The 19,853-nt window shown below is 42.4% G+C and overlaps 1 protein-coding gene across 2 annotated transcripts in view; it reads right to left on the minus strand.

The window, feature by feature from the left end:
- The window catches only part of GDAP1L1 (ganglioside induced differentiation associated protein 1 like 1), a 39,560-nt gene that overhangs the window by 3,571 nt on the left and 16,136 nt on the right, over positions 1-19,853 (minus strand). The window contains exons 3-7 of one of the 2 annotated variants that reach the window (XM_003757719.4): positions 15,554-15,739; positions 9,598-9,790; positions 8,524-8,697; positions 5,001-5,098; positions 3,084-3,198 (exon numbers count right to left, since the gene is read on the minus strand). In XM_003757719.4, the coding sequence (XP_003757767.1) occupies positions 3,084-3,198; positions 5,001-5,098; positions 8,524-8,697; positions 9,598-9,790; positions 15,554-15,733 (760 nt within the window). In that variant the 5' untranslated portion in view covers positions 15,734-15,739. Of the gene's footprint in view, positions 1-3,083; positions 3,199-5,000; positions 5,099-8,523; positions 8,698-9,597; positions 9,867-15,553; positions 16,187-19,853 lie in introns of those variants that run through there. The other variant, XM_012539768.3, reaches the window with a different exon arrangement.

Consider the following 19,853-nt stretch of genomic DNA (forward strand, 5'->3'; position numbering starts at 1 on the left):
AAAAAAGTGTCAATTAAAATGAGAAAAAAAATAGAAAAAAAAAGATAGTACTGGATCTCTAAGAGAATCTAGTAGGAGAGGATATTCATTCCCTATGTCAGAAGATATAGAGAGGTCAAAAAGGATGATGCCTGAAAACAGAAACTAAAAATGATAAATGTCACCTGTGATTTTTAATAGAAAATGTTCATTAAATTAAAAATCAGATGACATCAATTTGAGATTAAATGATGTGGCAGGAAGAATACCAGATTTAGGAGGCTGGCTTTGACACTTATTCTGTGGTCATGGAAAGATCATTTTGCCTTACTGATCCTCTTAATTCTATAATCTGTTTCCTAACCTGTAAAATGAGGATAATCATACTCATACAATGCACCTCATCAAGTTTATAGGAAGGCATTTTATAAGATTTAAGGTGCCAAAGAATCCTTAGTTTTTATCAACAGGTGCAGATATCTTTCCTTTATTTATTTATCTATCTATTTATTTATTTATTTAATAGCCTTTTATTTACAGGTTATATGCATGGGTAACTTTACAGCATTAACAATTGCCAAACCTCTTGTTCCAATTTTTCACCTCTTAGCCCCCACTCCTTCCCCCAGATGGCAGGATGACCAGTAGATGTTAAATATATTAAAATATATATTAGATACACAATAAGTATACATGACCAAACCGTTATTTTGCTGTACAACAAGAATCAGATGCAGATATCTTTCCAAAGAATTTATGAGTAAAGGAAGGGAGAGAGATGGAATGGTAGAAGGATGAAGCAATGGGATCAAGAGAAGGCTTTAAAATGTTTTCAGGAACGGAGAGGTCTGAATGTAGGTGATGAACCTGAGAAGTTTTGAGTAAAGGAAGAAAAAGGTGGTAGCTTGTGTCAGATAGCCTTTGTGACATTCTAGGTTATCTGCTGTAGGGTTGAAATGAGAGAATTTGAGTGAGAAGAGAATATAGAGTTTGGAACAGATGCTGTGGGAGTAAGACAGAAACAACAAGGGGAGAGTAGAAGCATTGCAGGAAACAAGTTCAACTGAAATTATACAACATGAATTTGGAGTGGGAGAGGTCTGTTTAGTTTTGTGATTTTCTCTACTAATACCCTGCTGTAGAGGGCCACAGTCAGTGGGAAACTGGGTGAGGTATAAGACCCTTTAGCCCAGAAGGAACCTGCTGACAATGTCTGGTTGGGCTCCCCATCTCCCCTAAGGGCTTCCGGCCTTCCTGAGAAGTCAGGGGGCGGTGACAACCTCTGTTGAGATTGAAGCAGAGTGATATCAGGTGGCAAACTACGTACAATAGCAAGTTGTTTATGTGGTCCTACATGCTCAGAGTTGTTTTTGTTACCTTATAAAAAGGGAAAGTCCTTGAAATAAACGGACTCCATTTTCCCACCATCCTCGGGAGTCCCGCTTCATTACTTTTCCACTAGGAAGGTATATTTTAATCATCCTGGGGTGGAGGCTCTAGAAGGCAACGGTACATTTTGTTGCCCCAACTTGGGGGCTCTAGAAAGCAGGACACAATAACCTGCGGCATTGAAGCAGGGGTAGAGACATTGCATTGTGAGGGTTACCCAGGAGAAGGATTTATACTCAATGCCCTCCCGCTACTATTGAGTAATCTCTCCCTTGTTTTTTAAAAACTCTGATCTCTTACATCCCTGGTCCAGAATCTTACTACCCTGTTAATTGAGACAAGTTTTTCCTTACATATAATGGAAAACCCTTCTCCTTATGTGGAGAACCCATATTCAGAATGTCAACAACCACGGATAAATTATTCTCCATCTTTCCTGTGAGAAGTCTTCATTCTACTGAACAATAAACCTTGCTTGGCAGCCAGCCTGGGGCAGGTGCCCATGCTTAATTGATTAATGTCTGGAGAGACATTCTGGAGAGAATGAAGGAAGAAAAAGAAGAGGATGGATCCAAGAGGACTCAACAACTGGACCTACCCAGTCTCCAAAAAAAAAGACAACTAGATGTAAGCTTAAGTTCTTGGTCTACATTGTTAAAGTCACATCTGTTACATGGCTGAGAAGAATCTGCATCACCCTTTCCCATCCCCTCTTGGAGATGTGTGCTGTATTACTACTAAACTAGAATATGCGAATCCTATATTATAGCCTCTGTTTATTGTGTCATCTTGGGTTTCTTATCCTTACCAAGCTCCATTTTTCTTCCCTCTTCATTACTCTTATCAAGACCTAATTCTTCTCTCCTCTTAATCACCTCACATTCATCTTGCATGAATGAAATAGTATAGGCAATTAATGTGATAGGAGAAATCATTGAAGGGAGGTCTAAGGATCATAGGTTCACAGATCTAAAACTAAAAGGAACCTAATAGTATATCTAATCTAACCCTCTTATTTTATAGACAAAGAAACTGAGGCCCTGAAAGACCAATTAATAAATAAACATTTATTAAGCACCTACTGTGTGCCAGGCACTGTGCTAAGTGCTAAGAATATAAAAAGAGGCAAAAGATAATCCCTATCTTCAAGGAACTCACAACCATTGGGGGAGACCCCAAGAACATATATATATAAACAAAAATCCCATATACAAAATAAATAAGAAATATTTAAGAGCCAGAAGGCACTGGAATTAAGAGAGTTTGAAGAAGGCTTATAGATGATGGAATTTTAATTGGTCCTTAAAGGAATCTAGGGAAGCCAATAGGTGGAAATGAAGAGGGAAAGCGTTCCAGGGTTAAGGTTGTCATCTTCTATGTTCTAAGATTTCTTTTGGCCAGGTAGAAAAATTCAGACTTGTGGTAAGAAATGGGTGAGTCTTTATAATGTGTTGATCAGGGGAAGGGAATATGAAAATACTGTCTTAGAAAGGTTTGGAAGACTATGCAGGATAAACGGAGAGAGAGAGTAGCAGGAGGTCAAAGCTTTGAGAACCTTAGTGGAAAGAACGTAATCTATTTTGAAGAATACATGCATTTTGAAGAATACATGCATTTTGAAGAATAAGCCTGAGCTGAAGGGGGCTCTAAGAAATCAGTGCTGTTTCTTTTCTATTTCTTCACCCCAACCCCATTTTCACATATCCTGCACTTACCCTCATATTCCAGCTTCCTTTTCTCCAGCTCAGCTTCAATTTGGTCCAGCACCATAGCCAGTTCCCCCAGGATTTTCTTCAGGTAGTTGACGTTGTCATGTTCCAGGATCTTGGCCTGAGGAGAATCAGAACTAAGATGAGAGATGAACCAGGGAGGCCCCAAGGGACTGAGCTTCCCCATTCCCTGCATATTCCCAAAGCCCATTCCATGTGTCCTCATCTGGAGTTGACAGAGTGGGGACAATAGGAGCTAAGGAAGTAGTATATGCTAATAGAAAGAGACTTGGATTGAAAGTCAAAAACCTGAGTTAAAGGTTTACTGCTTCTTACTAGTTATATAACCTTGGATAAAGCTTGTTCACTTTGGCCTCAGTTTTCCATCTGAAAAATGAGAGAGTTGGATTAAATAATCTCTAAATTGGCGACCAAGTGGATAGAGCATTGAGATTAGAGTCAGGAAGACATGATGAGTTCATTCAAATCCAATTTCAAACACTTTCTAGATGTGTGACCCTGGGCAAATTCCTTAATCTTGGAATGCCTCAGTTTCCTTGTCTGTAAAATGAGAAAATAGTAGCATCTACCTCCTAGGGACAGTGAAGATTAAATGAAGTATTGTAAAATATTTAGAAAACACTATATAAATGCTAGCTATTGGGATTATGTGTTGCCCATAGGATCATAGACTGAGAACTAGGAGGAACCTTAGAAGTCATAATTTCCCCTCATTTGACACATAAATCATTATTTACAGTCACACAACTAGCAAATATATGAGGTGAGATTTCTAATTCTAAATCCAGTGAGCTACTAACTTTACCATGTTAACTCATCCTCCCTTCAGTCCCTCGAGAATCCATGATTTTTCAATTGCTCCCTCCACAGACCCCAGCCATGCTATAGGAAACAATCTCATGAAATACTGTGACCAAAAGCATTCACCTGGTGGCCAGTCTTCTGCTTATGAGCCTCTCTGCATTATTTAGCTCTTGGATGATAGGCACAATGTCCATCAGTTGCCCATGTATAAAACTTTTCCACATTGGGAGGACCTGTCTGTCTTTGCACATCTTTGCCATAAGCTTCAAGAACTCAAGATCACCTCCACGCTATGGTGAGCCATCTAAGAGCAATTACAACTACAACACCTAGCTAACACTTTAAGCCTTCAAAGCATTTTATACATGTTATCTTTTTATCCTCACAAGCAACCTTGGAAGGTAAGTGCTGTTATCTCCATTTTATAGATGACTCAGGCAGAGGTAAAGTACCTGCCTAGGGTCACACAGCTAATCATCTGGACCTGAATTTGAACTCAGGTCTCCCTGACTCTAGGTCTAAATCTCTGTGGATTGTACCATCCGGCTGCCTTTAATAAATCCAGATGAAGATCTTAAGGAAGGTTTACCACTGTACTTCCATGCTTTGATGATGAGAGACCAGATACCTCCACTCAGGTGGCTCATTACCTTCACAATCAAAAACTCCTAGAATGTTATGACTAAAAGTGATCTTAGAACCTAGAATAAAGAGCTAGAAGAGACTTTAAAACATAGAATATTAGAACTGGAAGCTCAGAAGTCACTTTGTAAAATTCCCCCAACTTTACTAAAGAGAAAACAGATCTGGATAAAAGAAATCACTTGTCTAAGGTCACACAACCTTTTACTGCAAGAAGTAATATGTATGCAAATTATTCTGACTCCCCCTTCCCAACAATATAGCCAGGAGCTTCATTTAGAGGGCTTTGGATTCATAGGAATCACTGATAATTTTCCAGAAGTTGAGGCCACTCATTGCAGGATCTTCCTGGCCCAGATATTTCTTTCCCTCTAAAAATGCAAATGATGTATGAATGTGTGTGCCCATGCAAATTTGTGCCCACTTGAATTCTGGGGGACACTTCAAGCAACTCACCATGAGTTTTTTCTGTTTGGAAAGGTAGGGCTCTGAGAGTTGAGGCTCTTCTTCATGGTCCAGTTTCATTAGGTCAGTGCTGGCGTTAGCCAAATGTCCTAAGAAAAAAGGCAAAGCATATTCTGTCCCCTTATTCCCTCCTGCAATGCCCTTGCAGACAATACTAATTACCCACATTTTAGGAGTCATTTTAAGGCTTAAAAAGAGATTATGCTGCATTATCTCTATGAAGCAGGTAGCACAGGTATGAGTGTTTTCATTTTACAAAAAAGGAAATGGAGGTACACAGAAAGAGAGCATGATGTAAGTGAAAGGATTGGGGACGTTTAGCCTGGAGAAGACCCAGAAGGAATATGACTGTTGTCTTCCAGTATTTGAAGGTTTAGTAGGGAAGACCTAAAGAGGAGCCACAGAGGGAAGTTACAAAGAGGCAGGTTTGGGGTTTCTTCTTGAGAGTTACCTGGAATACTAATAGCTGCCTTAGGAAGCAGTGGGAGGCATTCTACTCCAATGACCCTTCTAGTTTGGAGATTCTGTGATGTCATGACTTGTCCAAGCTTATAAAGATATTTAATCTAGATGATTTGAGAAATGGTTCCATGCCTGGGTCCCAGATCTACTCTTTGGATGATTTCCTTATTTTTTATTTATTTATCTATTTTTTTGCTACCCAGATGGTAACCCAGCCATGCTGTAGGAAACGGCTTCGTGAGATGCTGTGGCCAAAAGCATTCACCTGGTGGCCAGACACAAGGTCGTCACTTGGCTCTATGTAAAGCTTTTCCATGTTGGGAGGACCCGCCTGTCTTTGCACATCTCTGCCACGGCCTTCCACTCAAGATCCTCTCTACACCTCACGGGAGATATAGTAATGCTAGTTAATACTTTTGTAGCACTTATTATGTGCTAGGCATGGTGCTAAGTGCTTTATAATTATTTTCTCTTTTGATTTTCACAACAAACCTGGAAGGCAGGGCTATCATTGTCTCCTTTTCACAGGTGAGGAAATAAGACAGAGTGAAGTGGCTTGGCCAGGGTCACACCGCTGGTAAGAATTGGGGGCCACCCTTGACTCTCCTGCCTCCAGCCCCTATCTGCTGTACCTCCTAGCTGCCCACTATGTCTACACAGCAGGCAGCTGCCTACCCCCCCGGTCCTCATAGGTTGCTCGGCTCGACTGCCTGGGCAATAGGATACAGCGAGAACTATGCTGGGTGACTTGGGGTCAGGAAACCTAGCTTTACATCCTGGAACTCAGCTATGCGACTCTGGCAAGTCCCTGCACCTCTGATCCAAGGTTTCCTTGATGTTCTCTATAATGTGAATACTTCCTTCAATGGTAGAGAATGCAGCCTGTGTAAAGTCCTATATAAATATGAGTTATAGTAGATAACAGGAGTAATAATTATAATAGAAACAAAGAACAAAATCCCTTCACATCCCAGAACCCATTGGAGATTCCATAGAATTTCATAGTAGAATGTTACCAATTAAGAGAAGAAATAACTGAAAGCAGACTTGGGTCTGATCTTGTTCCTCACTCTTGCTCCCATATACAGATATGCACTAACTTCTTTCTACTTCTCCTTCCAACCCAGAGAAGAACCCACTGAAACCCCATTACTCCAACTTCTCACTCACTAAACACCACAGATCATTAGAGGGGAAGGAAGGATGGAAGAGTCTAGAATCAGAGAGGCCTAAGGATCAATTAGTCCAACTCCCTTAATTTACCATGAGGAAATGGAGACCTAGTGTGGGTAAGTGACTTCCTTAAGATTATGCAGGCAGGAAGTGCCAGGCTTGCATTTGTCCTGAGGTCCTCTGACTCAACTTCATGGATCTCAAAATGTCTTCCTAAATGCTGCTCTCTGATGAGAGGCAGACATCAAGTGAAGTAATTAAGTCAAATGATCTCTTAAGCATCCTTTCTTTATACCTCATTCCCATTTAGCTTGCAGTGGTTTGTTTTATTCTGCATCTCTGCTGGCTTTGCCCCTCATTCTCTTCTCATATTAGCCAGAAGAAATCTCTTTCTCTGCTTCTCTCTGTCTCTCCTCACTCCCCTCCTTTTCTCTTCTTCCCTTCCTCACTCAACCTCTCCTTCTTCATATGACAGGACAGAGTAAAAAGAACAGAAAGATTGCTGAGATTGAGAAAGAGGAGTAGGAAGAAGCAGGAGTCAGCATCATGAAGGGAGAGCAGTTCTGGAGTATGGAGACTAATGGATATACATAGTTACAGAACCTGAAGGTATTTAATTATCTAATCCGATCCTCTTGTTTCTCCTTTTACATATAAGGAAATTGAGGTCCAGCAGGCTGAATGACCTGTTGAGGATTATAGCAGTAGTGAGTAGTTTGGCTAGTATTCAAGCCCAGGTCCTCCGGGTCTAGTTCTCCAAGTCTCAGGGTGTTACAATGTGTCCCAATCCAGGGTAGAGTGGAAAGGAGTGGTGAACATGTAAACACTTAAGATTCTGAGGAATATAAATTTGAGGACTTTCAAGGTGTATTTGCAGGCAGCACTAACAGAAAGGGGAAATTCAGGGAGGAGGAGCTTTCTATAGGAACCCTTCAAATTAGAGCCCTAGACAACTAAGTTTAGGGATCTCAGCATCCCAAAGTCTGGGATGTCCCTTGGGGAAGGGGCTGTAGGCCCCGGGGCTCTGAAAATGTCAGGCTTCCCTTGCTTTCTTAGCTTGGACTCACCCTACCCAGTCTGCTGCAGGCTCTAGGGAACACCTCCCCAGCTCGGGCTGCCTGGCTATATTAAGCTTTGTCAATGTTTCATGAAGGTTTGAAGGTCGAGAGCAACATCTTCTCTTCACTCAATGGCCCCCACTCAGGGCTACTCAGCACAGGCCTGGCAGGAGAGGAAAAAGAAAGGAAAGCCATGGGGGAGGAAGGCTCCCTTTAGGCCTGTCCAATGATTGATTAGTGGTATCAAACTCCATCAGGCGCCTGGCACTGTGGGTCTCAAGGTGACTGATCAGCTTCCATGGCCAAGGTGACCTGTTCTCTTCCTCAATACCTGCTCCAAGGGGTGGGGGTGGGGTGGGCCAGAGATACGTCTTCTCGACTTCTATGTTCCACCTGGCTCCCCACAACTGGCCTTGGTAAAAGCAGCAGCATATTTGGTGGGGAGAGGAAGTGAAGAGGGAAATGGGAATGCGGCTAATGACTGGGGACAACACAGAGGGTCTGGCCAATTGGTTTGAGGAAGACACAGAATCTGAAACTGGGGAAAACAGGATAGAGAGCAGAGAGGTTTTTTAAAAGTACAATACAAAAAGGGAAAGAGGGAGAAAGGATCAGAGAGAGAGAAGGAGAAGAAATTGAGGGGCTGAAAAATGAAAGAAGAGTAACGAGAAATGGAGCAAAATGTGTCAGCAGAGAAGAGGAGGGGAATCAGGGAAAGTGAGGCAGGTAGGAAGGGAAAAGAAACAATCCGATGGAAAGAATTTTTGCTCAAACCGCTGGCTCCTCCTGCTGGGCTAGGTTTGCCTGGGCTGGCCACTTACTGCGAATCTCGGCCGTGGCATATTTAGGGATCATGGAGTCGGTGGTGAGCTCAGGGTGAAGGATGCAACCGTGGGTGTAGGCATCCATGGGGAGGGAATCCAGCAGCTCACGGTACTGCAGTACTCGGGCGTGAAGCAGGCTGCCGGTCTCGGGTATCAACTGGGCCACATGTTCTGGGATGGGAAAAGATAAAAGAGGTAGGACTGGGTATGGTTCACAGAGATGGAGATTTCAGAATCCTCCTCCAATCCTGGATCAGAGGAGTGAGTATTACAGACCCAGTGTGCATGTTTCTCAGTCCTAGGTCTAGATTTTTTTTCCCCCTTCTACAAAACCCACTCCCTCTGAAATACAATCACTTTGGAGAGAGCTGGACTCCTCAGGAGTCCCTGGTGGTATCAGCATCCCTCAGTATCAGAGTGGAAAAGGGACTTTTAGAAGCATTTAGACCATTTTACAAGGGAGAAAAATGAGACCCAGAGCAGGGAACTGGGTTGTTCATGGGCACAGCAAATCATAGCAGATCTGGGACTTCTAAATTCCAAGCTAGAGCATCTCCCATCACATAGACAACTTTGCTTGTTTGTGAACCTCTTACCCAGGTGCCTTTGAGGAGTCTTTGTGCCAGAGATGACCAAAGGAGCTTCCCTCTAACATGCTCTTAGATTTCAAGGGAGTCATAGCATTTAGAGCTACAGAGGTCAGAAAGCTAGAAAGAAATCTTCTGGTTCAGGAGCTCTTGACCTTTTTATATACCTTAAGCCTCATGGACAGTCTGGTGAAGCCTAAGTATGCCTCAAAATAATATTTTTAAACATACAAAATAAAATACATAGGATTACAAAGGACTATTGAAATACAGTTACTAAAATATGTATATTTTAAAATAAAGTCCACTGACCCCGCATTAAGAATTCTAATCCAACCCTTGCATTTTGACCAATGTAGGGGGGGGGGAATGACTTTTTTCATAGGTACATAGATAGTAAGTGGCAGAGACTTTGGTGTTACCCATATTCCTATGCCTGCCCCCAGCCTGCAGGACTTTTCCCACAGTGAACAGGTAACCATACCTCCAGTGAAAGTGCGTTCCACGTAGTCAATGATTTGGTCATAATCACTGATGATGTTGTCTCGGTGAATGATGACGGGCACTTCTTCACCCAGGTTCAGGCGCATGAACCATGGTTCCTTGGGCTCACTCAGAGGCAGGCTGACATCCCGTTCATCACAGGGTAGCCCCTTCTCTGCAATCACCAGCCGTACCTGGGTGGGGGTTGGGGTGGAGGGGCTCAGAGGGGACAGGGGCATGGGAAGAGCCCGGACACACACGGGGGGAACTCTGTTCAGGGGAGATGGGGGGCATGTGGGGAGGGAGATAACACACAATAGGGTGTAATACTGGTTTGGGGGATGCCAGCTGGGAGTAACCTGGCAGAGACCTAGGTCCCTAAGCAGTCTGCTCATCCTCCTGAGAGTGGACCTAATCAGCTACAAGGAGGGGTTCTCCACCATGTTCTTCTATCTCAGAACAATAGAATATGAGAGCTGAGAAGGACCTTAAAGATCATCTAATTCATCTCTCTTATTTTACAGAGGAGGAAACAAAGACTGAAGAAGCTAAGTCCAAGGCTGAATACTCATTAATCAGAACCTGAATTCCTCCTATTTCATGCCAGGTAGGAGGAGGCTTGTTCTGTCTATAAGCCTGAATGTAAATGTCTGCCAGAGGCAGCACTGTGGGGCAGAGTGTGAACTGTGCGTGGGTGGAGATCTGCTTTTCTCTAGGCAGACTGTCTCTTTGTGCTTCTACATGCACTTAGGTAGCTGCATGAGACATGGTGCTTATGTGTACACACTTTAAAGCACAACATAAACACAAGCTACATATGATGCACATCTATGACTTTGTGTGTGTGTGTGTGTGTGTGTGTGTGTGTGTGTGTATCTAGAAGCCCAAAGAATATGAAATAGCCTTGCTCATTCTTTTCACTATTTGCATGGGATGGTGAGGGGTGAGAGAGTTGGAAAAAGCTTTTCTGAGTTCTTTCCCAGAATGTTATTCAGTCCTTTCCAATTTGACCCAATTTGTGTCTTCTCTTCCTCCCTGATAGTTCCAACACCATTGGACAAGAAAGAGGAACTTGATATCCCCTTTAGAAGGTTACAGCATTAGATTTACATATATATACATAGAAGAAGGAAACCCAAGCAATACCACACAAATAAGTCCCATAATTGGAAGAGATGGAAATGTCCTAAACCAGGGATCAGGAGTCCTGGATTCCATTCCTGGATATATCTCATTGACTCACTGTATGACTCTAGGTTATCTCCTCACTTTCCCCAGGGCTTAAGCTTCTCTATCTGTGAAATGGTGTGGTTAGACTGGAGTTCTGATATTCTGTGCTTTATAATTTTTATAGTAAAAAGGCCCAATGTTTGTACAGTATGTTACATCAATCATACTACATCAATGACTTACTCCCTCTCAGACAAGCAATTTCTTCATTACAAAATGAGTTAGGCTAGATAGTCTTTAACTTCCCTTGTAACTCTAAAATCCTTTGTCTAATTACATTTTTTGGAATTAAGGGAAGTTGATGGGGGGAGGGAGAAGGAGCTACTGATGTTTTATTTAGAGAGAGTGACTTAGGGTAAATGTTATAGGTGTGAGATTTCAGAAGCTACCAAAGAGAATGACTTTTTTGAATCAATTATCTTTTTATGAGTCAAAGCAGCTGGGAAGTCTAGCTGGGGGTGGGGAAAAGTCACAAGATTCATCTGCTTAGCTTTAAATAGAAGTTAGAGGGGCTTCTGTCAGGAATCTCTATCCCTAGATACCATCCCTATTGAAGTGGAAAGAGCACTAGACTATGACTTAGAAGACTTAGGTTATAGGATCTGCTCTGCCACTTACTACCTATATGACCTTGGACAAGCCTCTTCTTTGGGGGCTTCAGTTTCCCCAACTGTAAAATGAGAGGATTGAACAAGATTATGGTTAAAATCTCTGTCAACTCTAAATTCCTCCATAACTTGGTTTCTTCCTGTCTTTCCAATCCTCTTACTCCTTATATACCTTACCCAATCCCACATACTCTGCTCTCCAGGGATACTGGTCTCCTTGCGTTCTTTATACTAGATGTTCCAGACATTTTCTCTTGATTCCCATTTCTCAACTTCAGGAAGTTTCTTTTACTGTCTTTATTGCCTAAAGCACCCTTTTTCTTCATCTTATTTCCCTAACATCTTTGGCTTCTTTCAAGTCACAGTTAAAATCCCATCTTTTCCTTATCCTCTGTGGATTATCTCCAATATATCTTGTCTATATCTTGATTTATTCATAATTTGTGTATGTTATTAATTCTTTCCTCCATTAGACCATTAACTCCTTGAACTCAAGATCTGTAAATTGCCTTGTTTTGTATCCTCAGCATCTCAAATGCTACCTGTACACAACAGGTATTTAACTGATGCTTATTTACAGACTGCTCTGAGTTCTAAAAAACACACCTGGTTCTTATTCAACTCAACAAGCATTTATTAAGCACCTACTGTGTTTAAGGCCTTTGGGATAGGAAATAATTCCATCTCACATTCTGTGTTTTATATTCCGAGATTTTTTCCAGTTAAAACATTCTATGATTTCATGACCAGCATTCTAGATAGTCTCCACTATTAGTGACTCATTCCTTTGGTTTAAGCATCACTCTCTCCAGGATCCTCTGGCAAGTTGCAAATCCTTCCTACCCTTACTCCAGGGAGAGAATATTCATTTTCTTTTTTTACTATTTAGAGTGATTGTATGTTTCATATTCTTTTTTGCTTAAGAGAAGTTCACCTGAAAGCATTTTGGTGGGTATCCAAAATGATAATATATCACACATCTGTAGTAAAGATTAGTATATACTTCAGTGTAGTGTTCTTATGGGCTTTGAAGACTGCCCAGCCTTTGAAGAGGCCCCATTTAAAGTGAAAAAAAAAAACTATTAGTGAATGTTTAGAAAGACTTCAAGCCATTATTAACCTTATGCTCTGGTGGCGTTAGAAAAATTACATTAAAAAAAAAAGAAAAATTACATTTTAGAGCTTGAAAAGTCTTTAGAGAAGATTTAGTCAAACTTCCTTATTTTTACAAATTAGGAAATTGAGGCCCAGAAAGGCCCACTGATTTATTCAAGGTCAACAGTTACTAGAGGCATAGCCAGGATTTAAATTTCTGTACCTCATGTCGTACCTCAGCTGCCTCCTCACATTGATGATGCTTTTAAACAATGACAGTTGGTTCTGAAATGAGACAATCCAGGCATTGAAAAGGCAAGGGAATTCCAAGGTAGGAGCCCTGATGACTGAATATTTTATAACTGAGGGTTAGGGATAGCGCCAACCTAAGGGCTGACCATTCAGGAGTTTGATTAAAATTGGAAAATATCTGTAGGGACACAAAGACTTAAAGAAGCAAGGGGCTCTTTAGGGAATTGGAGTCTACAGGAACTGACACTTGTTAGAGTTCACCGTTTCCCACTTTTAAAGTCAGTGTTAAGGGGTCTTAATTCCTCTCTGCTAAGCCTGGCCAGTGTCTCTGTCCATGGTGCTGAACACAAGGATTTCTTCCCCATCCCTATCCCTCACTCTTCTCTTCTACTTTACCTCCTACCACTCCCCGGGGCCTGACTCCCAGGCAGCAGGCAGCAAGTGATTGTTTTGTTGTTCTGTCTTTTCAGTGAGGCCCGACCCTTGGTGACCCCACTGGGGGTTTTCTTGGCAAAGATCTAGAGTAGGAAGGATTTCAAGTCCTGCCTTCACTTACTAGAATCATACTGAGTTACAGCCTCTCCCCAACCCAGTCCCAACTCTTAAGAGAAATATCTACTTAAAAGAACATGGAGAAGGGAATATGATATGATGGAAAGAGTAGCATACTAGAGTCAAGAGATCTGGGTTCTGGTTCTGGACCTACCATTAATCTGTTCTATGACCTTGGGTAAGTTAATTCCTCTCTTCTATAAAAATGTGTGTGTTTGTGTGTGTCAAAGGGGGGGGGGGGGGGGGGGGGGGGGGGGGGGGGGGGGGGGGGGGGGGGGGGGGGGGGGGGGGGGGGGGGGGGGGGGGGGGGGGGGGGGGGGGGGGGGGGGGGGGGGGGGGGGGGGGGGGGGGGGGGGGGGGGGGGGGGGGGGGGGGGGGGGGGGGGGGGGGGGGGGGGGGGGGGGGGGGGGGGGGGGGGGGGGGGGGGGGGGGGGGGGGGGGGGGGGGGGGGGGGGGGGGGGGGGGGAGGGGGGGGGGGGGGGGGGGGGGGGGGGGGGGGGGGGGGGGGGGGGGGGGGGGGGGGGGGGGGGGGGGGGGAGAGGTGGTGGTGGGAGTTGGATTTCTAAGATCCTTAATAGCTATGCAATATTATACTCTCTCTTCTCTCATTGTTTTCACCTCCAGGGCTGAAAGGTGGCTCTTGTGGTAGTAATTAAATTTCTTTTTCCTCTGTCTCTCTGACCATTCCCAGGGCCTGTGAACCCCAAAGTTCTGGCCCCTGGATTTCACCCAGGAAATTGTTGTCGCTGAATCCCATTTGCTTAGAAGACCCAAAGGGTTAATGAATCATTAAGGGTGTCCTGTGTCTTTAAATGTGCCTGCCTAGCTCTGAGAGGGCCCAGCAGGCTCCAAGGAGCTGTGACAATCTGAGAAGGGTGGGGAAAATGTAGGGAAGGGTTAACTCTTTCCTTCCCAGGATGAAAACAGGCTGGGTGGGAAGAGGAGTAGTTTAGGACAGGGTAGAGATACTGGCTGCAACTCTAGGTTCTAGGTGCTTTGGAGCACAGGATAGCTCCTCTTTTATCCCTGAGCAACTCCTCTTCTGAAGCCAAGGTGCATCAGAGGACCTAAGGACTGGAAGGAATCTCAGAATCCAGCTCCCTCACTTTTCAACTGAAAAAGCTGAGGCTCAGAGATGGGAAGTGACTTGCCTAAGGTCATAGAGATAGTAAATAGCAGAGCTTAGATTCTAACCTGCACTCTCAGACCCCAAATCTCATTCTTAAAAACAACACAAAACCCAAAAACTATTCCATGATACTTTCAGAACCCAGATGACTTGAAATCCATTGGTTTGAGAGGTGAGTAGGTACAGCAAAGGCTGAGCTGTGTGAGTGGGGAGGACAAGAATATAGAGCTGGAGAAAGGTGACAGAGTGAAGTCCTTTAACTCCTTCTCACCCAACACTGGAACTAGGGAGACTTTGGTTCCAATTCTAGCTGTGACACCAATTCATTACATGACCCTGGAGAAGTAATTTTGCTAAGTCTTAGTTTCTTCATTTGTAAAGTGAGGGGGTTGAACTAAATGGTTTCTGAGAAATCCTGTGGCTTAAAAATCTGTGGAATCAGGGTGCTTTAAAGTCACAGCTACTCACTCCATTCCCCCCCCCACCTCCATCTCCAGCTTTGTGGAAAAAGGTTAGAACTAGCTCAGTTGGGCTGGGTTGGGTTGGGCTGCAGTGTCTGGGACAAAGGATTTATAGGATTAATATATCAGGTCTGGGAAAATGGTAGTTCTTCTAGTTGAGCCCCTCAAAACCCCTTCCTTCCTTTCTTCCTCTAACAGCAGCTTTCTTTGCTATTTTCTTTGTCTACACTTGTCTGTTCAGCCCCCTCTCTCCCCTCCCCCCTCCCTCCATTCTTAGCTTCTCCTTGGGAACCAGAAGAGATGAGCAGGTCTCTCCCAACCAGGTGTTGGGTGGGTAGGTGAGTGGGTGGGGGACAGCTACCACCTCCACCCGGGACCCTCACCTGCAACTGTCACCTGCCAAGAAAGCCAGGCTAGCTGCAGGCTTGAGCTGGAGTACCCCGGAGAAACCCGTGGGGCTGACTGCTCCTTGGGGATGAGGAGAAGGAAGCCTCGCCTACTCCAACACTCCTCCCCCCACCAAGCTCGGGTCCCGTACCATCCCAGAGCCCCTGATCCAGAAGGCTAGAATGCCCAGGGTTCTGGGTTCCCCACTCCCCCTGCCCTCCAGAGCCTGCCTCCTGCATGTACCTTCTGGGAGCTGAAGGACTGAGTCCAGTGGTAGAGAACCAGGCTCTCCTTGGCCCACTGGGAAGGGTCAGCTGCCTCCTGGCCCTCCGAGGCCTCCGGAACCTTCCCTGCATCACTCTCCAGTGCTGAAATGGGCCACCAGCTACACTTGGTGGGAGTCAGGTTGTTCGGCGTCGCCATGACAGGCTGAGCTCGGAAGGAAAGGGGAAGAAGGCTTCCTAGTGGTGGCAGTAGCAGCAGCAGCAGCAGCAGCACTCACAGAGCATCACATGGCCTCTCCAAAGCCTCTGTTGTCACTGGGGCTCCAGGCTGGAATCTCATTACTCATCGGGGGGCTTCGGAGGAACAGGCAGGGAGCCTTTCCCTGCCCCACCCTGGAGGGGAATGACTGTGGCTACTGGGTCACTGCAGAATTCCACTCTGCTCTAGCCCAAGCCCGGAGCTGGCCCTGGCAGTTCTGCAAGACATCTGAGAATCCCCAGAGTGACTAGGAATTTGACTTATGATGGAGAGATCATCCCGCCCACTGGGGAAGGGACCTTCACCTCTTTGGTCTAGGACACGATGGAGAGACATCGCAGCCCTGGGTTTGAAGACCTGATTTAAGTTCTGGCTCTACGAATTACTTGCTCTGTGACCTTGAGCAAGTTATCTGATATTTCTGAGCCTTGGCTTTCTCATCTGTAAAATGGGACCTTTTCAGCATTAACCTTGCATATCCTAAGCATCCTTTAACTTCTGATAGTCTATGTTATCCAGTTCCTTTTAGTTTTTACATTCTGTGATTCTCCGAGAGGGTCAATCTGATGTACAGGTGGCATAAGGGGTTACCTGATGATTGAATTTGAGAATCAGCTAGAGAGTACTTCCCATCCCCCAAACCTCCTCCAACTTAGAGAGGCAGCAGGGTTTAGCAAGAACTTTGACAATGGAATAAAAAACCTGGATTTGAATCCTAGTAGTACCACTGTTTATGTGACTTATGGCAAATAATCTATTCTCCTCAATAAAATATGAAATAGTCATACACATGGTACTTAACTCTCAGGATTGTATTTTTCTTTATAAGAATAGAGGCAGGAGCTATGCTTTTGTTGGTATAGGCACTCCCAAATGAGGAATCTCACTCTATATTGTAGGTCTACGCCTTCTCTGAATCTTTGATAACACAGAGAAAGAAGTTGTGATTTGCCCATGATGACATAGAATGTGCCGGCTAGGTTTAAATCCAGGTCACCCTAGCTTCAAGACTATCTCTTCATCCACTCTGCCATGCTGCCTCTCATATTTTTTTCATGATTTAAAATATTTTATTGATGCCCTTATTTTTTATATCACCATCACTTTCCAAAATTGCCCCCACCAACACCATCCTTCTTTGTACCACATAAATGCAGTAAAGCAAAACAAATCATCACATTGGCTGTATCTGAAAGTGAATGCCTCTTTCAGTACCCAGAATCAATCCATCACCTCTTTGCTGAGAAGCAGATCTGCCTCACCATCAGCTATTTGAAGTCAGAATTAGATATGCATTGAGTAGAATTCCGAAGTTATAAAGCACTTTAGAAGGGCAACATATTCTTATTGTCAGTTCATCCTATTCTATGACATTCCAGCATTTGAAAGTTATACATTAATTTTATAACAACCTTTCCTTTTAAAGGCAAGTCCTTTTGGGAGTGGTAATATCATCCATTGGTTAATATATCAAGACAGAATTTGAGGTCCCTTACAATCTGGCTACAGTCTACCTTTCCAGCCTTATTTCTCATTATTTTCCTTGTGCCCTACATTCTAACCAACTGTTCTGATGGCTATTTTAAAAATCTCATCCTACCATGCTCCACCTCTCTGAGTTTATAGAGGCTATCATCCCTTAAACCTAAAGTGCCTTGCTCTATAACTGCTCTTACAACCTAGTATTCATACTCAGTTCTTCACTATTTCTCAAATTGCCTTCTCCATCCAATCTGTTGCCAACAACTGTTGATTTTAAGTTTGCAACATCTCTTAAAAATGGCCCCTTCTCTCTTTTAATACCACCATCACTCAAATTCAGGTTCTTACAAGTTCATGCCTATAATAGCCTTCTGATGGCTCTGCCTGACTTAAGTCTCTCTGCACTTCAATCCATCCTCCACTAAAATTATTTTCCTAAAGCACAGATTGATCATATTACATACCATTTCCTTCTCCTTTTCAATTCAGTAAACTTCATCTGCCTTCTATTGCCTCCAGGATTGAATACTAAGTCTTCTGTTTGGTATTCAGAGTCCTTCATAACTTAGCTCCTCTCTCACTTTTCTAGTTTTCTTTTCTATTTTTAACATTCACTTTAAAATTTTTGAGTTCAAATTCTCTCCCTCCAGCCTTTCTCCCACCCATTTAAGAAGGCAAGCAATAGGACATCAATTATACATACGAAGTAATGTAAACCATATTTCCATATTAGCCAAACTGAAAAAAGGAAGAAAAATAAAGTGAATAGAATATGCTTCAATTTATACTCAGAGTTCATTATTTCTCTCTTTGGAGAGGGATAGCATTCATCATGGAACTGTCTTGGATAATTTTCATCAGAGTAGGCCATTCATTACAATATTGCTGTTGTTATATATAATGTTCTATTGGTTCTTCTCATTTTACATTGCATAAGTTAATATAAATCTTCCCAGTTTTTTCTGCAACCACCTTCTCATTATTTCTAATAGCACATTAGTATTCCATCACAATCATATACCACACTTTGTTCAGCTATTCCCTAATTGATGGACATCCTCTCAATGTCAAATTCTTTATCACAAAAGAAAGAGAAAAAGTAAATATTTTTGTAGATATAGATCCCCTCTTTGGGATACAGACCTAACAGTGTTATATATAGATCTACACTATTATTTATATATATATATATATATATATAGACATTGCTAGATGAAAGGCTATGCACAATATTATGGCTCTTTGAACTTAGTTCCAAATTGCTGGACCAATTCACAGTTCCACTAATGGTGCATTAGTATACCTATATCTCCACCTCCTCCAGCACTTGTCATTTTCTTTTCCATCATGTCAGCTAATCTGATAGATATGAGGTGGTATATCAAGGTTGTTTTTATTTAAACAATAATTATTTTGAGTATTTTTCCATGTGATTATTAATAGTTTAGATTTCTTCTTTTGAAAACTTTTTGTGTCCTTTAATCATTTGTTCATTTGGTGATAGTTCATATTTTTATAAATTTGGCTCAGTTCCCTATATATTTGAGAAATGAGTCCTTTATCAAAGAAACTTGCTGTAAAAATTTGTTCTCGGTTTCTTGCCTTTCTTTAATTTTTGGTTTGTGCAAAAATTTTAATTTCAGGCAATCAAATTACCCATTTTATTTCCATGATCCTCTCTATATCTTGTTTGGTCATAAACTTCCTTTTTTCCATTGATCTGACAGGTAAATTTTTCTATCCTCCCTTAATCTATTTATGATATCACTCTTTTATGTCCAAATCATTTAATCATTTTGATCTTATTTTAGTATACAGTGTAAGGTGTTGGTCTTTGCCTAATTATTGCCAAACGACTTTCCAGTTTTCCCAAAATTTTTTGTCAAATGGTGAGTTCTTGCTTCCAAAGCTTGAACCGCTGGGTTTATCAGACACTAGATTACTACAGTCATTTATTACTATGTATTGTGTCTTATCTGTATCACCTATTCATCATAGCCAGAACCAGATTGTTTTGGTGATTACCACCTGTAACATAGTTTGAAATCTGGTATTGTTAAGCTGCTTTCCTTTACATTTTTAAAAAATCTCTTCACTTCATCTTCTTGACCTTTTGTTGTTCCAGGTAGATTTTATTATTTTTGCAAGCTCTATGAAATAATTATTTGTTAGTTTGGTTGGTATGCCCTGAATTGGTGATTTGGATATAATTGTTATTTTTTTTAGTATATTGGCTCAGCCTACCTATAAACAATTGAGATTTCTCCAACTGTTTAAATCTGTATAGGGAGTATTTTGCAATTGTGTTAACATAATCTCTGAGTATATCTTGACAGGTAAAACTCCCAAGCATTTGATATTGTCTACAATAATTTTAAATGGCATTTCACTTTTTCTTTTTTCCTACAAGATTTTGTTAGTAATATATAGAAATATTGATGATTTATGCGAGTTTATTTTATATCTTACAACTTTTCTAAAGTTGTTAATTGTTTCAATTAGTTTTTTTAGTTGATTGTCTAATGTTCTCTAAGCATATCATCTACAAGTAGACATAGTTTTGTTTCTTCTTTGCCTT

This window comes from Sarcophilus harrisii, chromosome 2, assembly GCF_902635505.1.
Source record: "Sarcophilus harrisii chromosome 2, mSarHar1.11, whole genome shotgun sequence".
NCBI classification, from domain to species: domain Eukaryota; kingdom Metazoa; phylum Chordata; class Mammalia; order Dasyuromorphia; family Dasyuridae; genus Sarcophilus; species Sarcophilus harrisii.